Source organism: Aquarana catesbeiana, linkage group LG07 (genome assembly GCF_042186555.1).
Source record: "Aquarana catesbeiana isolate 2022-GZ linkage group LG07, ASM4218655v1, whole genome shotgun sequence".
In the NCBI taxonomy this organism is placed as follows: Eukaryota; Metazoa; Chordata; class Amphibia; order Anura; family Ranidae; genus Aquarana; species Aquarana catesbeiana.
The window spans coordinates 37,904,558-37,922,084 of record NC_133330.1 but is presented as its reverse complement, the minus strand read 5'-3'; the positions used below and the strand labels follow the sequence as shown (position 1 = coordinate 37,922,084).

The window sequence follows — 17,527 nt, the reverse complement described above, 5'->3', positions numbered from 1 at the left end:
TAAACATGTACAGTATTCAGAGACAGTGGCGGCTGGTGCTAAACATTTCGAGGGTGGGGGGGCGCAAACAAATCCCTCCAGGTCCGCACTCACCGGAGGATGCCTTGCTTTCCACGTGACGAGAAGCCGGATTCCGGAAGTGACGTGATGACGAATATTGATTCGCTAAAATCAAAAGTGGGAGGGTTCGGGGCGCAGTGCTCTGCACCCCGAGGACAACCTGAAACAAGCCAATTAGAGCCTCAGCCTCATATCACATGCTTTTCAAAAATTTACGGACCTAACAGACACTCATTAATCCCGTCGCCCCGCACAGTGTACACACATATGAACGATTATTTTTTTAATAAATGATAATATGACTAACAGTTTTTAACATGTTAAAGTAGCTTTCTTCTTTGGCAAACTAACTTTGGGAACTTTGGGGGGGGTGGCGCCCCTGTGCCCCTTGTGGACCGGCCGCCACTGTTCAGAGAAGAATCTTTGTGAATAGCAGTTGTTTGCAGTACATTGACTGGTAAACAACTGTGGAACAAGATCTGGTAACATTATGTTCATCGAACATGAGAGAGCCTTCTGTAGCGCATTTAGTAGAAGGTCAGAGGGTAGGTCTAGTTGGCATAGGTGTATTAAGGTGGGGTCCTAGACTATACAGAGATCAGGATCTCTCAGGTCCCGGATTGTGAGTATATAACTCACATAGGCAATGAGAATGGGGATTACGGTTGCCACTGAAGGTAAGAAAGGATGGGGGGAATTTTTTTTCCCATGCAGTGGGGCTGTGCATGTGTTAATGTGTGAGTGGGGATATACATACCTAACCCTCCAATCCTCCTCGCACAAGACTGGTCCCTGCGGTTCTTAACCCCCCCCCAGCGGTCTTGATCAGTGGACTGTTCCAGACGTCATCACCCCCAGAGCAGGCTCCAAAGACCATGAACAGTCCACCTCCAAAGACCATGAACAGTCCACCTCCAAAGACCATGAACAGTCCACCTCCAAAGACCATGAACAGTACCATGGAGGAGCACTGTTTTTTCAAATGATCAAAGGATCAGGTGAGTATAAGCTTTCTGCTCACCCCTAGACCAAAAATGTTTAGGTCTGGAGTTGGGCTTTAACCTCTTTAGCGGTATTCCTGAGTGTGGATCGGGGTGAATTTTCACTACCAAAAGTGGTAACCCCAAGCCACACTCGGGACTGTAGAAGTATCCTGGGAAAGTTACTTACCTTGTCCCCAGGATCCTGCGATGCCCCCCCCCCTGCTGTGTCCGTGGGCTTTATCCTCCACCCGATGTACTGTGTGCCGGGCTCCGTTCTCTGCGAGCATCGCGACACATGGGGACGGAGCCCGGCGCCAAATTCAAAAAGTGCAAAAAACATAACACATGCAGTACACTGTAATCTTACAGATTACATTACTGTATCAAATCATTTCACATCCCTTTTGTCCCTAATGCTTTGTCCAATGCCCTGCATGCACTTTTCTTTTTGCCTGGAAACTGGAGATTGTCCATGGCAACCAAAAAACATCCCTTTGCGTCAAAAGCGATTTTAGACCAGCTAGAAAACAGCGATAGTAAATTAGAATCACTTGCAGAAAGTAACGACAGCGACAATTCTGCAATGGAGCAAATTTCAGTGTTTTTGATTTGATTGCATTACTGAATAATTAAGTATTCTCGCATAGCAAGGTGGAGGAGGTGACAAAAGCTGACAACCCCATGATTAGCTAAAACTTTATGACCACCCCATGATCAGCCAAAACATTATGACCACGCCATAATCAGCCAAAACATTATGACCCCCCCCCCCATGATCAGCCAAATAATTTATGACCACCCCATTATCAGCCAAAATATTATGACCACAACATGATCAGCCAAAATATTATGACCACCCCATGGAAAAAAAAAAAAAAAATTAAAAAAAAAATCATTTTTGAAAGAAAAAAAAATTATTTTTGAAAAAAAAAATCATTTTTGAAAAAAAAAAATAATTTTTGAAAAAAAAATCATTTTTGAAAAAAAATAATTTTTGAAAAAAAAAAATCATTTTTGAAAAAAAAATAAAATAAATCATTTTTGAAAAAAATGTTCAGCTCTTTCAGCTAATGATGGTACTTCTTCAACTTTTTTACTACTATTTATACTTTTTAAAATATGAAGCTTTTTAACACTTTTCACAGTTACTCCAGCCACTCCAACCACACAACAGTTACTCAAACCACTCCACCCAGTTACTCCGCCCACTCCAGTTGTAGAGGCAAGAACACTTCACACAATTTCCCCAGAAATTGTAGCTTTTCTAGTTTTTATTATTATTATTATATTATTATTTTCTATAATTATTTATAGTTACTTATTATATTATAATTTATGATTTCGTGTTTCAAACTTTATCATACCCGGGATGTCTACTAGACTCTTGTTTGGACAGATTTAGGTGAGTTATTCAAAAGAATTACAGGCCTACAATATAAAACGCCAAATTTCAATGCAAAACAATGTACCGCTTTGAGACGCAAAAATCTGACATAATCATACCGCCACGGAGGTTAAACATTGTTTTGTTTATTAAACATCATTTATTTAATATATTTGTTTATATTCTTGATATAATTTAAATTTTTATTGAAATATTTAAATCCTTTATATTGTATTTATGTTTTAATATGTACCCATTTCGCATGAAAATACACTATATTGTCAAAAGAATTGAGGGGGATGTCCCCTTCCTGTTCCAACATGACTGCTCACCAGTGCACAAAGCAAAGTCCATAAAGACATGGATGAGCGAGTTTGATCTGGAGGAACTTGACTGGCCTGCACAGAGTCCTGACCTCAACCCGATAGAACACCTTTGGGATGTATTAAAGCGAAGACTGTGAGACAGGCCTTCTCGTCCAACATCAATGCCTGACCTCACAAATGCGCTTCTGGAAGAATGGTCAAACATTCCCATAGACACACACCTAAACCTTGTGGACAGCCTTCCCAGATTCAAAGCTGTTATAGCTGCAAAGGGTGGGCCAACTCAAAATTAAACCCTACGGACTAAGACTGGGATGCCATTAAAGTTCATGTGCGTGTAAAGGCAGTGTCCCAATACTTTTGGTAATATAGTGTACAGTGGAACCTTGGATTACGAGCATAATCCGTTCCAGGAGAATGCTTGTGATCCAAAGCACTCGCATATCAAAGTTTGCCCATAGAAGTCAATGGAAGCGAAGATAATTCGTTCCACATTGACTTCTATTGCATGCAATACCGCATGTGGCCAGAGGTGGTGGGGGCGCCAGAGAGATTGGAAATACTCGGAGACCGTTCGGATGCACTCGGAAAGGCTCAGAAACACTCGGGACAGAGTATTTCAGAGTATTTCTAGAGTGGCTCCGAACGGCTTGGAGCGGCTCTGAGTGTCACCGGTGCCCCCACACCACTGGCTAAATGTGGTACTGCACACTGCAGAGGCTTAAATCCTGCTCGTTTTGCGAGACAACACTCGCAAACCGAGTCAAGATTTACAAAAAATAATAGCTTTTATTGCGAAACGCTCGTTAACCGCATTACTCGCAATCCGAGGTTCCACTGTATCTTCAGTTCATGAATTACACTGATTGGCTGAGCTCCTGCTCTATTGGGATTGGTTCGCTCATCATCATTATAAAAATACAGTGTAGCGCTAAAAACATGAAAATTATAATATACTAAAACCATAACAAAATGTGTGATCTGTGTAACAATATTCACTGTAATGAATAAGTGAAAGAAAACAAAAAGTGAGAACAACTAAATGTCCATAAGTGTGTAATAGTGATTCTTCACTCCAAGGTAACGATGTGCAACAAGTATTGAACAATCATATGATGTGGGTAAGATACGAGATCCTCTGTCATAAGGAAATGGGTGGGTACTCTTACCAGATGTGGTGGACCCACTTACCAGCGGTAGTGGGTCAAACGAGCTTGTGTGGGCCGAATGGCTCACAGACTGGATCGAACAGGAAGAAGGGATCACCCCGACTTCAGTGATGGCAATCCTGGCACGATAGCCTCCTTCATATATTCTGACGCTCTGAATATCAGCACTTGGAGTGGAGATTCGGTGTTACTACCGGTGAATCACAAGGATCCGGGTATGGTGCCAGGATTGCCATCACGGAAGTCCGAGTGTATCCTGTGGAGGTGATCCCTTCTTCCTGTTCGATCCAGACTGTGAGACATTCGGCCCACACAAGCTCGTTTGACCCACTACCGCTGGTAAGTGGGTCCACCACATCTGGTAAGAGTACCCACCCATTTCCTTATGACAGAGGATCTCGTATCTTACCCACATCATATGATTGTTCAATACTTGTTGCACATTGTTACCTTGGAGTGAAGAATCACTATTACACACTTATGGGCATTTAGTTGTTCTCAATTTTTGTTTTCTTTCACGTATTCATTACAGTGAATATTGTTATGCCGCGTACACACGATCGGAATTTCGGCCTGCAAAAGACCGATGAGAGTTTTTCGTCGGAAAATGCGACAGTGTGGTATGCTCCATCGGACTTTTGCTGGCCGAATTCCAGCCAGCAAAAAATTGAGAGCATGCTCTCAATTTTTCGGTCAGCAAAAGTTCCTATCCGAACATGCGATCGTCTGTGGCAATTCCGACGTGCAAAATTCCTACGCATGCTCGGAAACAATTCGACGCATGCTCGGAAGCACTGAACTTCATTTTCTCAGTTCGTCGTAGTGTTGTACGTTACCGCGTTCTTGATGGTCATAATTTCAGTGAACTTTTGGGTGACCCGTGTGTATGCAAGGCAAGCTTGAGCGGAATACCGTCGGAAAAGCCGTCATATCTTTTTCCGACGAGAAGTCCGATCGTGTGTACGCGGCATAACACAGATCACACATTTTGTTATAGTTTTAGTATACTCTAATTCTCATTTTTTTAGAGCTACACTGTATTTTTATATTCTGTTTGGACTTTGTTTGTTTGAGTGTTAGCTGCTTGTTTCACTATTTATTGGTTTAGCGCAGTAATTTCCAACCTAATCCTTCGCTCATCATTATTACCTACCATGACCTGTGTATGGGGTAAATGCTAAAACTGTTGTCCCAGCCTCATGTCAGCTGGAAAGCAAGTTCTTACATCTGCCCCGTCCACAGCTAATGGCCCACGATGGTCATTGGCCATCACACAACCGTTTTTTTTTAGCCCCCTTTACCTTTGTTATCTGCCTTCAGCTCTTCGTGTAGCAAGTCGTTCTGTCTGTTGCCCAGGACAAAGGCCAGGAAGGAGAGGATGAGGGCGTTTAAGATGCCGATGATGGCCAGTATGTAGGCCCAGCGGATGGAGCAGTCTCCGAGAGAGTATTTCCCAGTTTTGTCTCCGCACATGTCTCTGATCGTCTCAGCGTCCCACCCATCCGGAAATATCATGCAGGCAAGCACCAGGCACAGAGCTGGAAAAATAATAATTATAACATTAATCAGGGGGTGTCTGTTTTTAACAAGGCCCCATAGTAAAATCATTCTCATTAAATGCGCTCCTGATATTACTATCACCATGTAAAGATAATTACTAATATGGCGGCACCCTGTAAAAAAAATGAAACAGAAGCCCCCTAAAGAGTATCTAATCCCAATAACAAGAATATAATTTAGAACAGCTTACTGGTCCTTAAAGAGGTATTAAACCCAAATCCAAAGATGCAATATAATGCAGCTTACCAATCATTAGGTGTGGTGGCTGCTAGAGGTGCACCGAATGAAAATTTTGGGACCGAAACCGAAAATTAAGGATGCACTTGGGTGAAACCTAAAATTAGTTTCTTTTAAAAAAATTATATTTTTATTCATAATTGTATTATATTTGACTTTTTAATTAATATGAATTTAAAGGAATATGTATTTATTGTTGGCCATTATTGGCACCTTTAGAGCAAGAAAAGCTCAAGAAAAATGCATCCCTTTAACCCCTTTAGATCCGCGCTATAGCCGAATGACGACTACAGCGCGGATCTGCTTTGCCGGAAGTACGTCTATTGACGTCCTCCACTTTGCACGCTCGTCACGCCCCCCTGAAGATCCCGATCCCTTACCATGTGATCAGCGGTCAGCCAATGACAGCTGATCACGTGATGTAAACAGAAGATCGGTAATCGTTTTTTTTTTCTTTTCACACTGGTGTGAGGAGAAAAAAAAGCCAATCACCTGCTTCTGTTGAGGGGACATCAGTCCCAAAGAGGAAGAGGCGAAGCTGCCTCATATATGCCCACCAGTACTGCCTGCCAGTGCCACCTGCCAGTGCCACGAATTAGTGACCACAGTGCCCACCAATCAGTGCCCACCAGTACCTAAGTGCCAGCAATCAGTGCCACCTATCAATGCCCACGAGTGCCACCTATCAATGCCCACCAGTGGTGCCAATCAGTGCCTCCTCAGTGCCACCTAGCAGTGCTCCCTATCAGTGTCACCTACCAGTGCCGATCAGTGCCCATCACTGCCACCTATCAATACCCTTCAGTGCCGCCCATCAGTGCCACCTCTCAGTGCCCACCAATGCCACCTATTAGTGCCCAACAGTGCCGCCTTATCAGTGCCCATCAATGCAGTCTATCGGTACCCATCAGTGCAGCCTATCAGTGCCCACCAGTGCCGCCTATTAGTGCCCATAAGTGCCGCCTTATCAGTGCCCATCAATGCAGCCTATCGGTACCCATCAGTGCAGCCTATCAGTGCCCATCAGTGTAGCCTCATCAGTGTACATCAATGAAGGAGAAAAATAACCTGTTTGCAAAATTTATTACCAAAATATAAAACGGTTTTGTATTTTTGTTAAAAAAAAAATTCGTCTTTTTTAATTTTTTTAACAAGAAATTAAAAACCCAGAGGTGATCAAATACCACCAAAAGAAAGCTCTATTTGTGGGGAAAAAAAAATTTAAAAAAATATTTAAGTTGGGCACAGTGTTGTATGACCGCGCAATTGTCGTTCAAAGAGTGACAGCGCTAAAAGCTGAAAATTGGTCTGGGCAGGAGGGGGGTTTAGGTGCCCGGTAAGCAAGAGGTTAAATTCTATGTATGTCTTCACACCGGTCCCTTGCATTTTTTTTTGTGATGTTAAAAATCTTGCTTGCTGCATTTTCGGTAAGTTAAAAAAAACGCACCAAAAACACACCTCCCTGTAATGCACCCGTGTTATCTTTCTGATGCGGTTTTTAAGTCACATGACCTATGAAAAACATACCATAAGAACAGTAAAATCGTGGTAAAATCACAGCAAAATCACGACAAAATCATGCGCGTTTTCGGCGATATTATCGGCAACTTTTTCTGCATCAGCAAAATGCCGAAAACACAATTTTCGGCCGATGTGTTTCAGCCGCCGAAATTTCGGTGCATTTCTAGTGGCTGCATTCATTTTCTTTTTTTAGGCCCCCCTCTGTTTGATCTGACCACTAACACACCTCCTGTATTAAAGTGCCTCCACTCTGGATGAAAGCACACAGGGGGCACAGCAGACAGCAGCATTGTCAGTTTGGGGGGAGGGGAGTGTTAGATATACTAGCAGGTTTAAATATATTAGCAAATTGAAGCCAAACTCCAGTTCACACTTTATAATCAGTCACAGGAAACAGTTTTTTTTTTCCTTTTTGGGATAAAGGTTTTACATGAATAAATACGAGCTGATCATTGTAAACACCAGTGCCAGTAATAAATGGTTTGTCTCTTCCCTGCAAACAGATACATCTGCAGGACAGCTTGTTCTTTTGAAAAACAATGGATTTACTGGCTGTATCACCAGACAAAAACAGAAGAAAGAAAGCCTAAGAAAAAAAAAGGAATGCAGCCATCACATCACTAAGAATTGGTAAGCTGCAATATAATAAATGTTTGTTTTTGGGTTTATTACTGCTTTAAATGAGGTGGCTGCATTGGTTTTCATTTTTCATTTTTTTCCTCATTCATTTCACCTGGTAATTCAGTGACTAAGTCACTTCCTGTCCTAGAGTGGCTATGTTCACTTACTCCCCCGTGCCTGTGATGGGAGGCATGGTCATCACCCAGGCTGGACTTCAAACATGTCTTCATCTCCATTACATAAGGCAGTGAGGGGGTTAGTAGTTTAAAGAAGGTACCGTTTTTTTATCGGTGAGTACAAGTACCGATACCTTCGGTCAAGTACTCGCCAAATACTGAGTACCGATACTTTGTGGAGCAATTTGCGTCAATACAAAAAAACTGGCACAAATCGTACTGCGAACAATCACATGCGATTTGAACAGGAATGCGGTGTGATTCCTGTCCGAATCTCATGCAATTTCCCCCCACTGCTTCTGTGTGTGTGTAGAGAAAAGGGAAAAGCTCCTTCTAGTGGGCAGTTCATTAAAAATGATAGACCTTGCAGTACATATCTGGACAAATGCAAAATCTTCATAGGTGTCCCCGTCCCGCCGATGGTAGCAAATCATAGCCTCTGGAGGTGCTAACAAGGCTGGAAGAGAATTTCCAGGACTCCTCTGGGTATAGGGCGGAAGTGATGTCAGCTTGGGGGGGCCGACGGCCTCTACATCTCCTCCAACCCTGTGAGTACCTCCAGCGGCCCTGATTTGCTATCATCGGCAGGACGGGACACCTATAAAGATTTAGCTAGATATGTACTGTGAGGTCTAACATTTTGAATTAACTGCCCACTAGATGGGCACTTTTCCCTTTCTATACGCACACACAGTAGCAATGGGGGAAAGCGCATGGGATTCGGACAGGGATCGCACCACATTCCTGTTCAAATCGCATGCAATTCTTTTCAGTGTGATTTGTGCCAATTCATTTTGTATGGATGCAAATCACACCGCAAAGTATCGGTTTCGGTATCAGGAGGCATTTGTGCGAGTACCGATACTCGCGCAAATGCTTGGTATCGGCACCGATACCGGTTATGGTACATCCTTAGAAGGAAGATACATTTTATTGTATGTATACAATGAGAATAAAGTATTGTCTGATCTTAGCTTGTTTGTGCTTTTAATTCAGCTCAGAGGAAGAGACATGCACACTGCGTTTTTGGCAAGAGCAGCTGCTATTTTCTGTACTTGCTGCAAATGTTCTTAGACTAAAAATGAAAACTTCTGGCAGCCACCACATCTAGGAACCGATAAACTGCAATATATTAAAAAAAGAATTAATGGGTTTGGATATCTTTTAGGGGTATATACAATATCTTTCTAAATTTGTACGTAAATGAAAAAAGTACACATTACAGCTTAGGGCCATTATGCTTAAAGTTACTCTGTTGATAATATAATACTCAATAAATACGCTGCACCACCAAAGGCTCCTGTAATAAACAGAAAGCTAAAGACTCATCACAAGCTGACATTTCTTGGAGCATCAATTTCCTAGTCCCCTGCTGTGCTCAGTGGTTCCTCCCATCGACCCCCTACATCAGTAAAGGATATAGCGCCGTGGGGGTGGCAGAATAAACCATTGAGCACTGTGGGGGCCAGAGGTCTGACATTCCTGGAAGTGTCAGTTCCAATTACTCTACAATACGGAGACTGATTAAAGCGGTTGTAAACTGCAGTTGGTGAAAAAAAAATAAAAAATTCCCTGCAAGGTAATGTCATAATGTGCTAGTATGCATCGCAGTGTACTAGCACATTGTGAGAAACCTACCTTTGCCTTTAGGATGCCCTCTTTAATGAGGAAGCCTGTAAACTTCAAAGCAGATTATTGGCAAGAGGATTCAGTCGGTCCTGCTTGCACAAAGCATATAACAAAACATTTACCAAATCAAGATTTGACTTATGGCGCGTACACACGACCGGTTTTGCCGTCGGAATAAACTCTGAAGGTTTTTCCGATGGAATTCCGCTCAAGCTGTCTTGCCTACACACGGTTACACCCAATTCCGACCGTCCAGAACGTGGTGACGTACAACGCGTACGACGGGACTTGAAAACGGAAGTCTTGTACTTGCTTCAGAGCATGCGTTGTTTTTGGTGCGATTCATCGTGATGTTTGCATACACTAAAAAAAGATAGTACTAGACTTGTAATAAACAGTACACAGCCTTTAAATTGGATGTAAACCCGAAAAAAATGTTTTTTCTTTTTTTTTGATGTCATAATGTAGAGTATAAGATTTCCTATCATTTGAGCCCAGTCTTGTCACAAAGAATGAATCCATCTCTGAGAAATCCTCTTTTATTGTTCAGCGAGATAAATCTTGACAAACAGAGAAAAACTTTGTCAAATCCTCCCCCTTGCTGTGAGTGACAGGTGATTTACATCTCGTGCACTAGCCTAAGACATGCATTATTTTTTTAATTCCCACCCCCACTCCTTTTTTCAGCAGCTCTGCAAGGATTGGCTGTTCCACACCTCACCATGATTGGGCATGCTGAAGTCATGTGGTTACTTTCCTGTCTTTTCACTGGATGTTAGAGATCATAGCAGAAGTTCAGTGTAATGCCGCATACACAAGAGCGGACTTTACGGCAGACTTTGCCCGGCGGACTTTTCAACGTACTTTCTGAATGAACGGACTTGCCTACACACAATCCACCAAAGTCCGTTGAATTCGTACGTGATGACGTACGACCGGACTGAAACAAGGAAGTTCATAGCCAGTAGCCAATAGCTGCCCTAGCGTGGCTTTATGTCCGTCGAACTAGCATACAGACGGCGGACTTTTCGACCGGACTCGATTTCGACGTATTAATTTAAAACATGTTTCAAATCTAAGTCCGTCCAACTTTTGAGAAAACAAAGTCCGCTGGAGCCCACACACGATCGAATTGTCCGACGAAATCCCGTCCGCCGGGCAAAGTCTGCCGTAAAGTCCGCTTGTGTGTACGCGGCATAAGAAATACACAGGAGAAAATGCATATTGACAAGGGGAGTGTAGAGGTGGGCGGGGAGTCTACTGACATCACGACTCCACCCACCGAGCTCCAGACAACAGACCCGCCCACAGAATCTGCAGTTTTCGGGTCTCATAACAGACAGAGGGGAGACATTTGACGGGTAAAGATACATGCAGGAGGCATGTATATCCTTATAGATAACCCCTATGGCAGTAGTTTAGAAAGGATGACATTGGGTTTACATCCACTTTAAGATTATTTTAAGCCTTTAAGACTATAGAAAATAGAAATTGAAATTACAAAATTCAAAAATACAACATTGGTTTACACACATATTGCTGTTGCATCAGTTGTTAAACTGCATTTGCATTTATAACTTTATTGTATTATGTTCTTTATGGACATTTACTTTGTTTTTTAGATTCCCATGGTGTTCCGGTGGCCACGACTATCTCCTCGGTGGAGGTTCTTTCCCCTATATGACTTCCCGGCAAGAAAGGGGAGCATAGAATTCTGTGCTCCCAATATGCTCCACTAGGTGGCCAAATTCATTTTCGGCCGCAGGAGGGAGCAACTTTTTTGCCGGTGGCGTCCCCGATCACTTGCGGACGGTCAGATGCCGTGCACGCATGTGCGGTAATCCATACGTGCGCGTGACGTTAGCGATCTGGGATTTCCGCGTTCCGGGACGCCGAGGGAGCCACACTGGGAACGCCGCATCAGCGGCAAGGACTCCTACGGCGGGAAAGGTAGGGGATGGGAGGAAGGCACCTGAGGCTCATTACAAGTCACTTTATTAACAAATAGCACTATAAAAATCCCAGGATGCACGTGGATCTTGAGATGATCCCGAGCATCCCAGAGTGGACGGTCATTTATTCTCCAATGTTCCAACGTAAGTACTTAATACATATTAGTCTATCAATCAACTTACCCTACCTGCCTAATGGCTAGTTAAAGCTGCATCTAACAAATAGTTTAATTCTTTGTAACAGATTTGTTCGGTTCTTTCTTGTTTACCCACAGAGCCACAGACTCTCTGTGCAAACCATAATCTGGCATTAATCAACACGCCCTTGATAGTGCCTCTTACCAACATCACTATTAAAGTGGTTGTAAACTCTTTACAACAACTTTATGCTACAGGTAAGCCTATAATAAGGCTTACCTGTAGTTACCCAGGATATCTCTTAAACCTGCATGGTTTATAAGATATCCCCTGTCCCCTGCATGTGCCCATGACATCGGCACATGCGCACTGGGGCAAACTGAAGAAACGACACGTATGTGCGCTGTTACCGGCGGCTCCCGCGCGCATTCTTGGGAGTGACGTCATCGTGGCTTCGGCCAATCACAGTGCCGGAGCCGCAATACCCGGAAGTAACCCCCGGGAGAGATGTCGCCGGCTGGAGGGGGAGACAAGGATGGCTGCGGGGGCTTCGTTCTCGGGTAAGTCATTCATAATGAGTTAGTATGCTATGCATACTAGCTCATTATGCCTTTGTCTTGCAGGGTTTTTTTTTTTTTTTACCAGGGTTTACAACCACTTTTAAGGTAAATCTAAGTAAATTTAGCTCCGATATATATAAAACATTAGGGTATTTAAGTTCATATTATTGATCACTTATACAGCTTTATGTACTCATACATAATAACTGCCTAAACATTATTTTTTAATCACACACTTTTTATGCTCAATTTTTCCACTCACTCACAATCCCTCTGTCACTAAATAGCCCTTTTTTTCTTTTCTTTCCTTTTCTTTCTTTTCTCATTTTAACCTGTTTTGGTTTACTTCTTTCATTGCTTATTTATTTTCTTCCCATAGCACTCATTATATATACCACATCCACTCACACACACACACACTCACCCTTTTAATCATGATATCCTTACACTCTGACCTTTTGTCCCCTTTACTGCTTTGTATCCTTGTTTTTGTTTTAGTTTTAGTGTTTGTTTTGTGTTTCTTTCTTTCTCCTTCACAGTACACGCTCGTCAACACACACCACACTCTCCCATACACACATGCATAATCAGCTTTTTAATCACTCACATCTTTCCACCTTGGCTCACATAATCACACATCATTTCCCATTCTTTTCGTTATATACACCACCACTCACACTGTCTCAACATAACTCTATTTAAATAATAGATACACATTAAGAATTTATTCATTTTGGTATTAACAACTAATACTATGGTATCAATAAGGCAGACATACATGTACAGTGAACATTGGAGATTACTCTAACCATCAATTTATAATTAAATTAGTTTTCCCTAATTTATGATATAATTAAATCTTTGGAGATTTGCTGCAGGTGCGGACCACCCACCCTTGCATGCCCCTAGGGAGTGCCCTAAAGTGTGACTCCTTGTAGGCCATATAAAGTGGAACGATATTCCTCCTCGGAGTATTGAGTGGCCAAAGAACACATGGGACCATCTGACTGATTTTAAAGGAATTCTGGTTAGGAGATCCTCCCATTTATACCTTCCATTGGTAATGATACCTTATGTTTTCTATAAAATTGCTCATTAATTACTGTTCGATATTTGAAATGCTAAATATAATTTTTCAACAGCAAACCAACCCCTTGAAGAAGACCTTGATTATTTGGGTCGAAACGCGTCGGACACTTTATACAACAGACATTCTGATATGCGATCCTGTGTATAATTTTGTGTTTGCATTCTTTGTATTTGGAATGGTATCATATCCCCCTACCAGAGCTCATATTTTAACCGCTATGTGTCTATGATATGTCAATTATCTAATAAATCTATTTTAACACATTAATTCTTTGAAATCAAGATCAAGATCTACAGGTTCCTGCTATAGGGTGAGATCAATGCCACTATATATGAACCAGAGTTCTATCTCTATGTGGTAATTGACATCTACCAAGTTGATTGGTGAAACTTCTCTTGATATACACATATAGACAATATGAGGGTTACTATATCCTCTTACATTCAATATAAAGGCTCCAGGCTATTTAGAGGATATGTAAACTCAAGGTCTACTCACCAACACCAACTGGTATGAAGAGATGGGGGTACATCTGTCTCTCCTCCCATCTAATAACCACATATAAAAATGAGATGAACAAGAAAAAGAGAAAGTATACTAGTAAATACTGTCTTACTGAAGATATGGGCTATCTGTCTTCTGCCCTATGAAAATATTTACACTATATTGTCAAAAGTATTGGGACGCCTGCCTTTACCCGCCCATGAACTTTAATAGCATCCTAGTCTTAGTCCGTAGGGTTCAATATAGAGTTGGTCCACCCTTTGCAGCTATAACAGCTTCATCTGTTCTGGGAAGGCTGTCCATAAGGTTTAGGAGTGTGTCTATGGGAATGTTTGACCATTCTTCCAGAAGCGCATTTGTGAGTTCAGGCACTGATGTTGTACAAGAATGCTTGGCTCACAATCTCCACTCTAATTTATCCCAAAGTTGTTCTATTGGGTTGAGGTCAAGACTCTTTGCAGGCCAATGAAGTTCCTTCACCCCAAACTCGCTCAACCATGTCTTTATGGACCTTGCTTTGTGCACTGGTCCAAATCATTTGGTGGAGGGGGGATTATGGTGTTGGGGATGTTTTTCAGGGGTTGGGCTTGGCCCCTTAGTTCCAGTGAAGGGAACTCTTAAGGCGACATTTTAGACAACTACATGCTCCCAACTTTGTGGGAACAGTTTGGGGATGGCCCCTTCCAGTTCTAACATGACCAGCGCACAAAGCAAGGTTCATAAAGACATAGATGAGCGAGTTTGGTGTGGAGGAACTTGAGGGCCTGCACAGAGTCAAGATCTCAACCTGATAGAACACCTTTGGGATGAATTAGAGTGGAGACTGCGAGCCAGGCCTTCTTGTCCAACATCAGTTCCTGACCTCACAAATGCGCTTCTGGAAGAATGGTCAAACATTCCCATAGACACTCCTAAATCTTGTGGACAGCCTTCCCAGAAGAGTTGAAGCTGTTATAGCTGCAAAGGGTGGGCCAACTCAATATTGAACCCTACGGACTAAGACTGAGATGCCATTAAAGTTTATGTTCATACTTTTGACAATATAGTGTATCTTTCAGATAATACGGGTACACTCATCCATGTGGACACAAACCACCACTAATGGACGAGATCCATATATCACCATATCCACAAAAAATCTTCTCTAATAATCAAGACTGCATTGACACAAGGCATATCTCACCCCACAAAAATGAAAAAAAAAAGTGGGGAGGGGGGTGGGGGAGGAGAACGTGTCAGGACAAAAATTAAAACGCGAACTTAAATGAAAATAAAGTCATAAGGTGCTCTCAAAATAAAATCACCCAAACCTAACATGATTCACTTTTCAAACAGAGCTTCGTCAGAGGTAAGCAAGTCAAAGAAAATGAAGAAAACGAGCAACCAAGAGTAGCTGACTGTCACATGGCGAAAAGAAAGGTCCTCGGATATAGCTTCCTCTCCAACAAGGAGAACAGTGAGCAGTACAATAGTGACGTCACCAAATCTCACATCACATCTGATGAGAACAAACAGAGGCAGCAGTGCCTTGGAAGATCTCACACTGCAGATATACAGCTATGAGGCTACAGAACAGGAGTGCCTAGTGCACTGTTATTTTTCTAGAGGAATTGAAGACAAAATGTTGATTTTTTTTTTTTTAGATTACTGCTTAGGAACAATTAACAGTTCCCTTACAAATCAACGTGGTTGATTGGTGTAGCCATTAATCAAAAAGCATGTTTGTTAGGATCCAGGAGAATTTTCCTAGCCGTGGAGAGAGAAGACAAAGGTAGAATTCTGTCTGGGAGAGGTAGACATCTGTTCTTTATATTTGTTATTATAGGGCTTTACACCCTAGAGGTTACACCAAACACATAAAACGATCCTTAGTTCTTATATAAAACAGAGCCCAGCAGAGAAGAGAAAATGTCTCTATTCTACAGAAAGCTTGTAAAATCGGTAGAGAGATTCCCCAGTGTTACTTTGTCAACTGACATAATTCTGTGTTCTATAAAGAAACAAAATAGAAAATTTCTCCCCCCAAGCTCTTAATGGGAATTGTATGTTCTCTGTCCACTGTGCTAAACGTAAGTGACTTTTTAAGAAATAACAAATCTATTTAGCGTCTTTTTCTCCAAGGAAACTAAAATATGCTGGAGAGGTTATAGCTGGTCATACACTGTACGAAATTCATCAGTAAAATTTGCTTAGTGGGTGGTCCTGTCACCCCCCCCCCCTTCACCTGACATCATTCGACTGACAAATTCAAGGTACCTAGTGGAAAAATGTCAGCCGAACAGCCGCTGCATCCAATCGGATGCAGACGCTTTTCAGATATTTTGACAGCCGTTGGGGCTGCTTGAATTCCTGTCCATTAATTCTGTGCTGCTGAGGCTGCAGAAATGGAGATTGAGGGCTGTCTCCCCCCAATCTCCTTTCTCTGTCTCATAGGTGGAACATCAGAAGTCTGTTTAGAACCCTGATATTTCACCAAAGCTCCCCAACAGGGCTTCTAAAAAAATCTGTAAAAAAAAAATTAAAAATGTAATTGTAAAAAAAAACAATTTTAAATAGAATAAAATGGTAAAAAATTTTTAAAAAATAACAAAAATAAAAAAACTACTGACACCAGTGGCGAAACTACCAAGGTCGCACTTGCGACTGGGCCCTGGTGTTCCGCCCCCGCTGCATCCAATCGGATGCAGACGCTTTTCAGATATTTTGACAGCCGTTGGGGCTGCTTGAATTCCTGTCCTTTCATTCTGTGCTGCTGAGGCTGCAGAAATGGAGATTGAGGGCTGTCTCCCCACAATCTCCTTTCTCTGTCTCATAGGTGGAACATCAGAAGTCTGTTTAGAACCCTGATATTTCACCAAAGCTCCCCAACGGGGCTTCTAAAAAAATCTGTAAAAAAAAAATTAAAAATGTAATTGTAAAAAAAACAATTTTAAATAGAATAAAATGGTAAAAAATTTTTAAAAAATAACAAAAACAAAAAAACTACTGACACCAGTGGCGAAACTACCAAGGTCGCACTTGCGACTGGGCCCTGGTGTTCCGCCCCCGCTGCATCCAATCGGATGCAGACGCTTTTCAGATATTTTGACAGCCGTTGGGTCTGCTTGAATTCCTGTCCATTCATTCTGTGCTGCTGAGGCTGCAGAAATGGAGATTGAGGGCTGTCTCCCCCCAATCTCCTTTCTCTGTCTCAAAGGTGGAACTTCAGGAGTCTGTTTAAAACCCTGATATTTCACCAAAGCGCCCCAACGGGGCTTCTAAAAAAATCTGTAAAAAAAAAATAAAAATTTAATTGCAAAAAAAACCAATTTTAAATAGAATAAAATGGTAAAAAATATTTAAAAAATAACAAAAATAAAAATCTACTGACACCAGTGGCGAAACTACCAAGGTCGCACTTGCGACTGGGCCCTGGTGTTACGCCCCCGTGGGGTGGGGGCCAGGGGGGCCCTCTATGGTTTTCTTGCACCGGGGCCCTGAAGGCTCTAGATACGCCTCTGGTTGCCATTGCTGATCTGATTTATAAATCTCTGACTCATAACTGGTATGCAAATCAGCCGTTCTAATTACACTCCGACTTTACTTGCTGCACGCTTGTTCCTGATCTTTGCAAATAT

At 42.1% G+C, this 17,527-nt stretch overlaps 1 protein-coding gene across 2 annotated transcripts in view; it reads right to left on the bottom strand.

Annotated features, from left to right (window-relative positions):
- The window catches only part of LHFPL4 (LHFPL tetraspan subfamily member 4), a 168,213-nt gene that overhangs the window by 8,021 nt on the left and 142,665 nt on the right, over positions 1–17,527 (bottom strand). Inside the window, exons 2-3 of one of the 2 annotated variants that reach the window (XM_073591999.1) lie at positions 5,224–5,460; positions 94–220 (exon numbers count right to left, since the gene is read on the bottom strand). In XM_073591999.1, coding sequence (XP_073448100.1) covers positions 94–220; positions 5,224–5,460 — 364 coding nt within the window. The remainder of the gene's footprint in view (positions 1–93; positions 221–5,223; positions 5,461–17,527) is intronic. The other variant, XM_073592000.1, reaches the window with a different exon arrangement.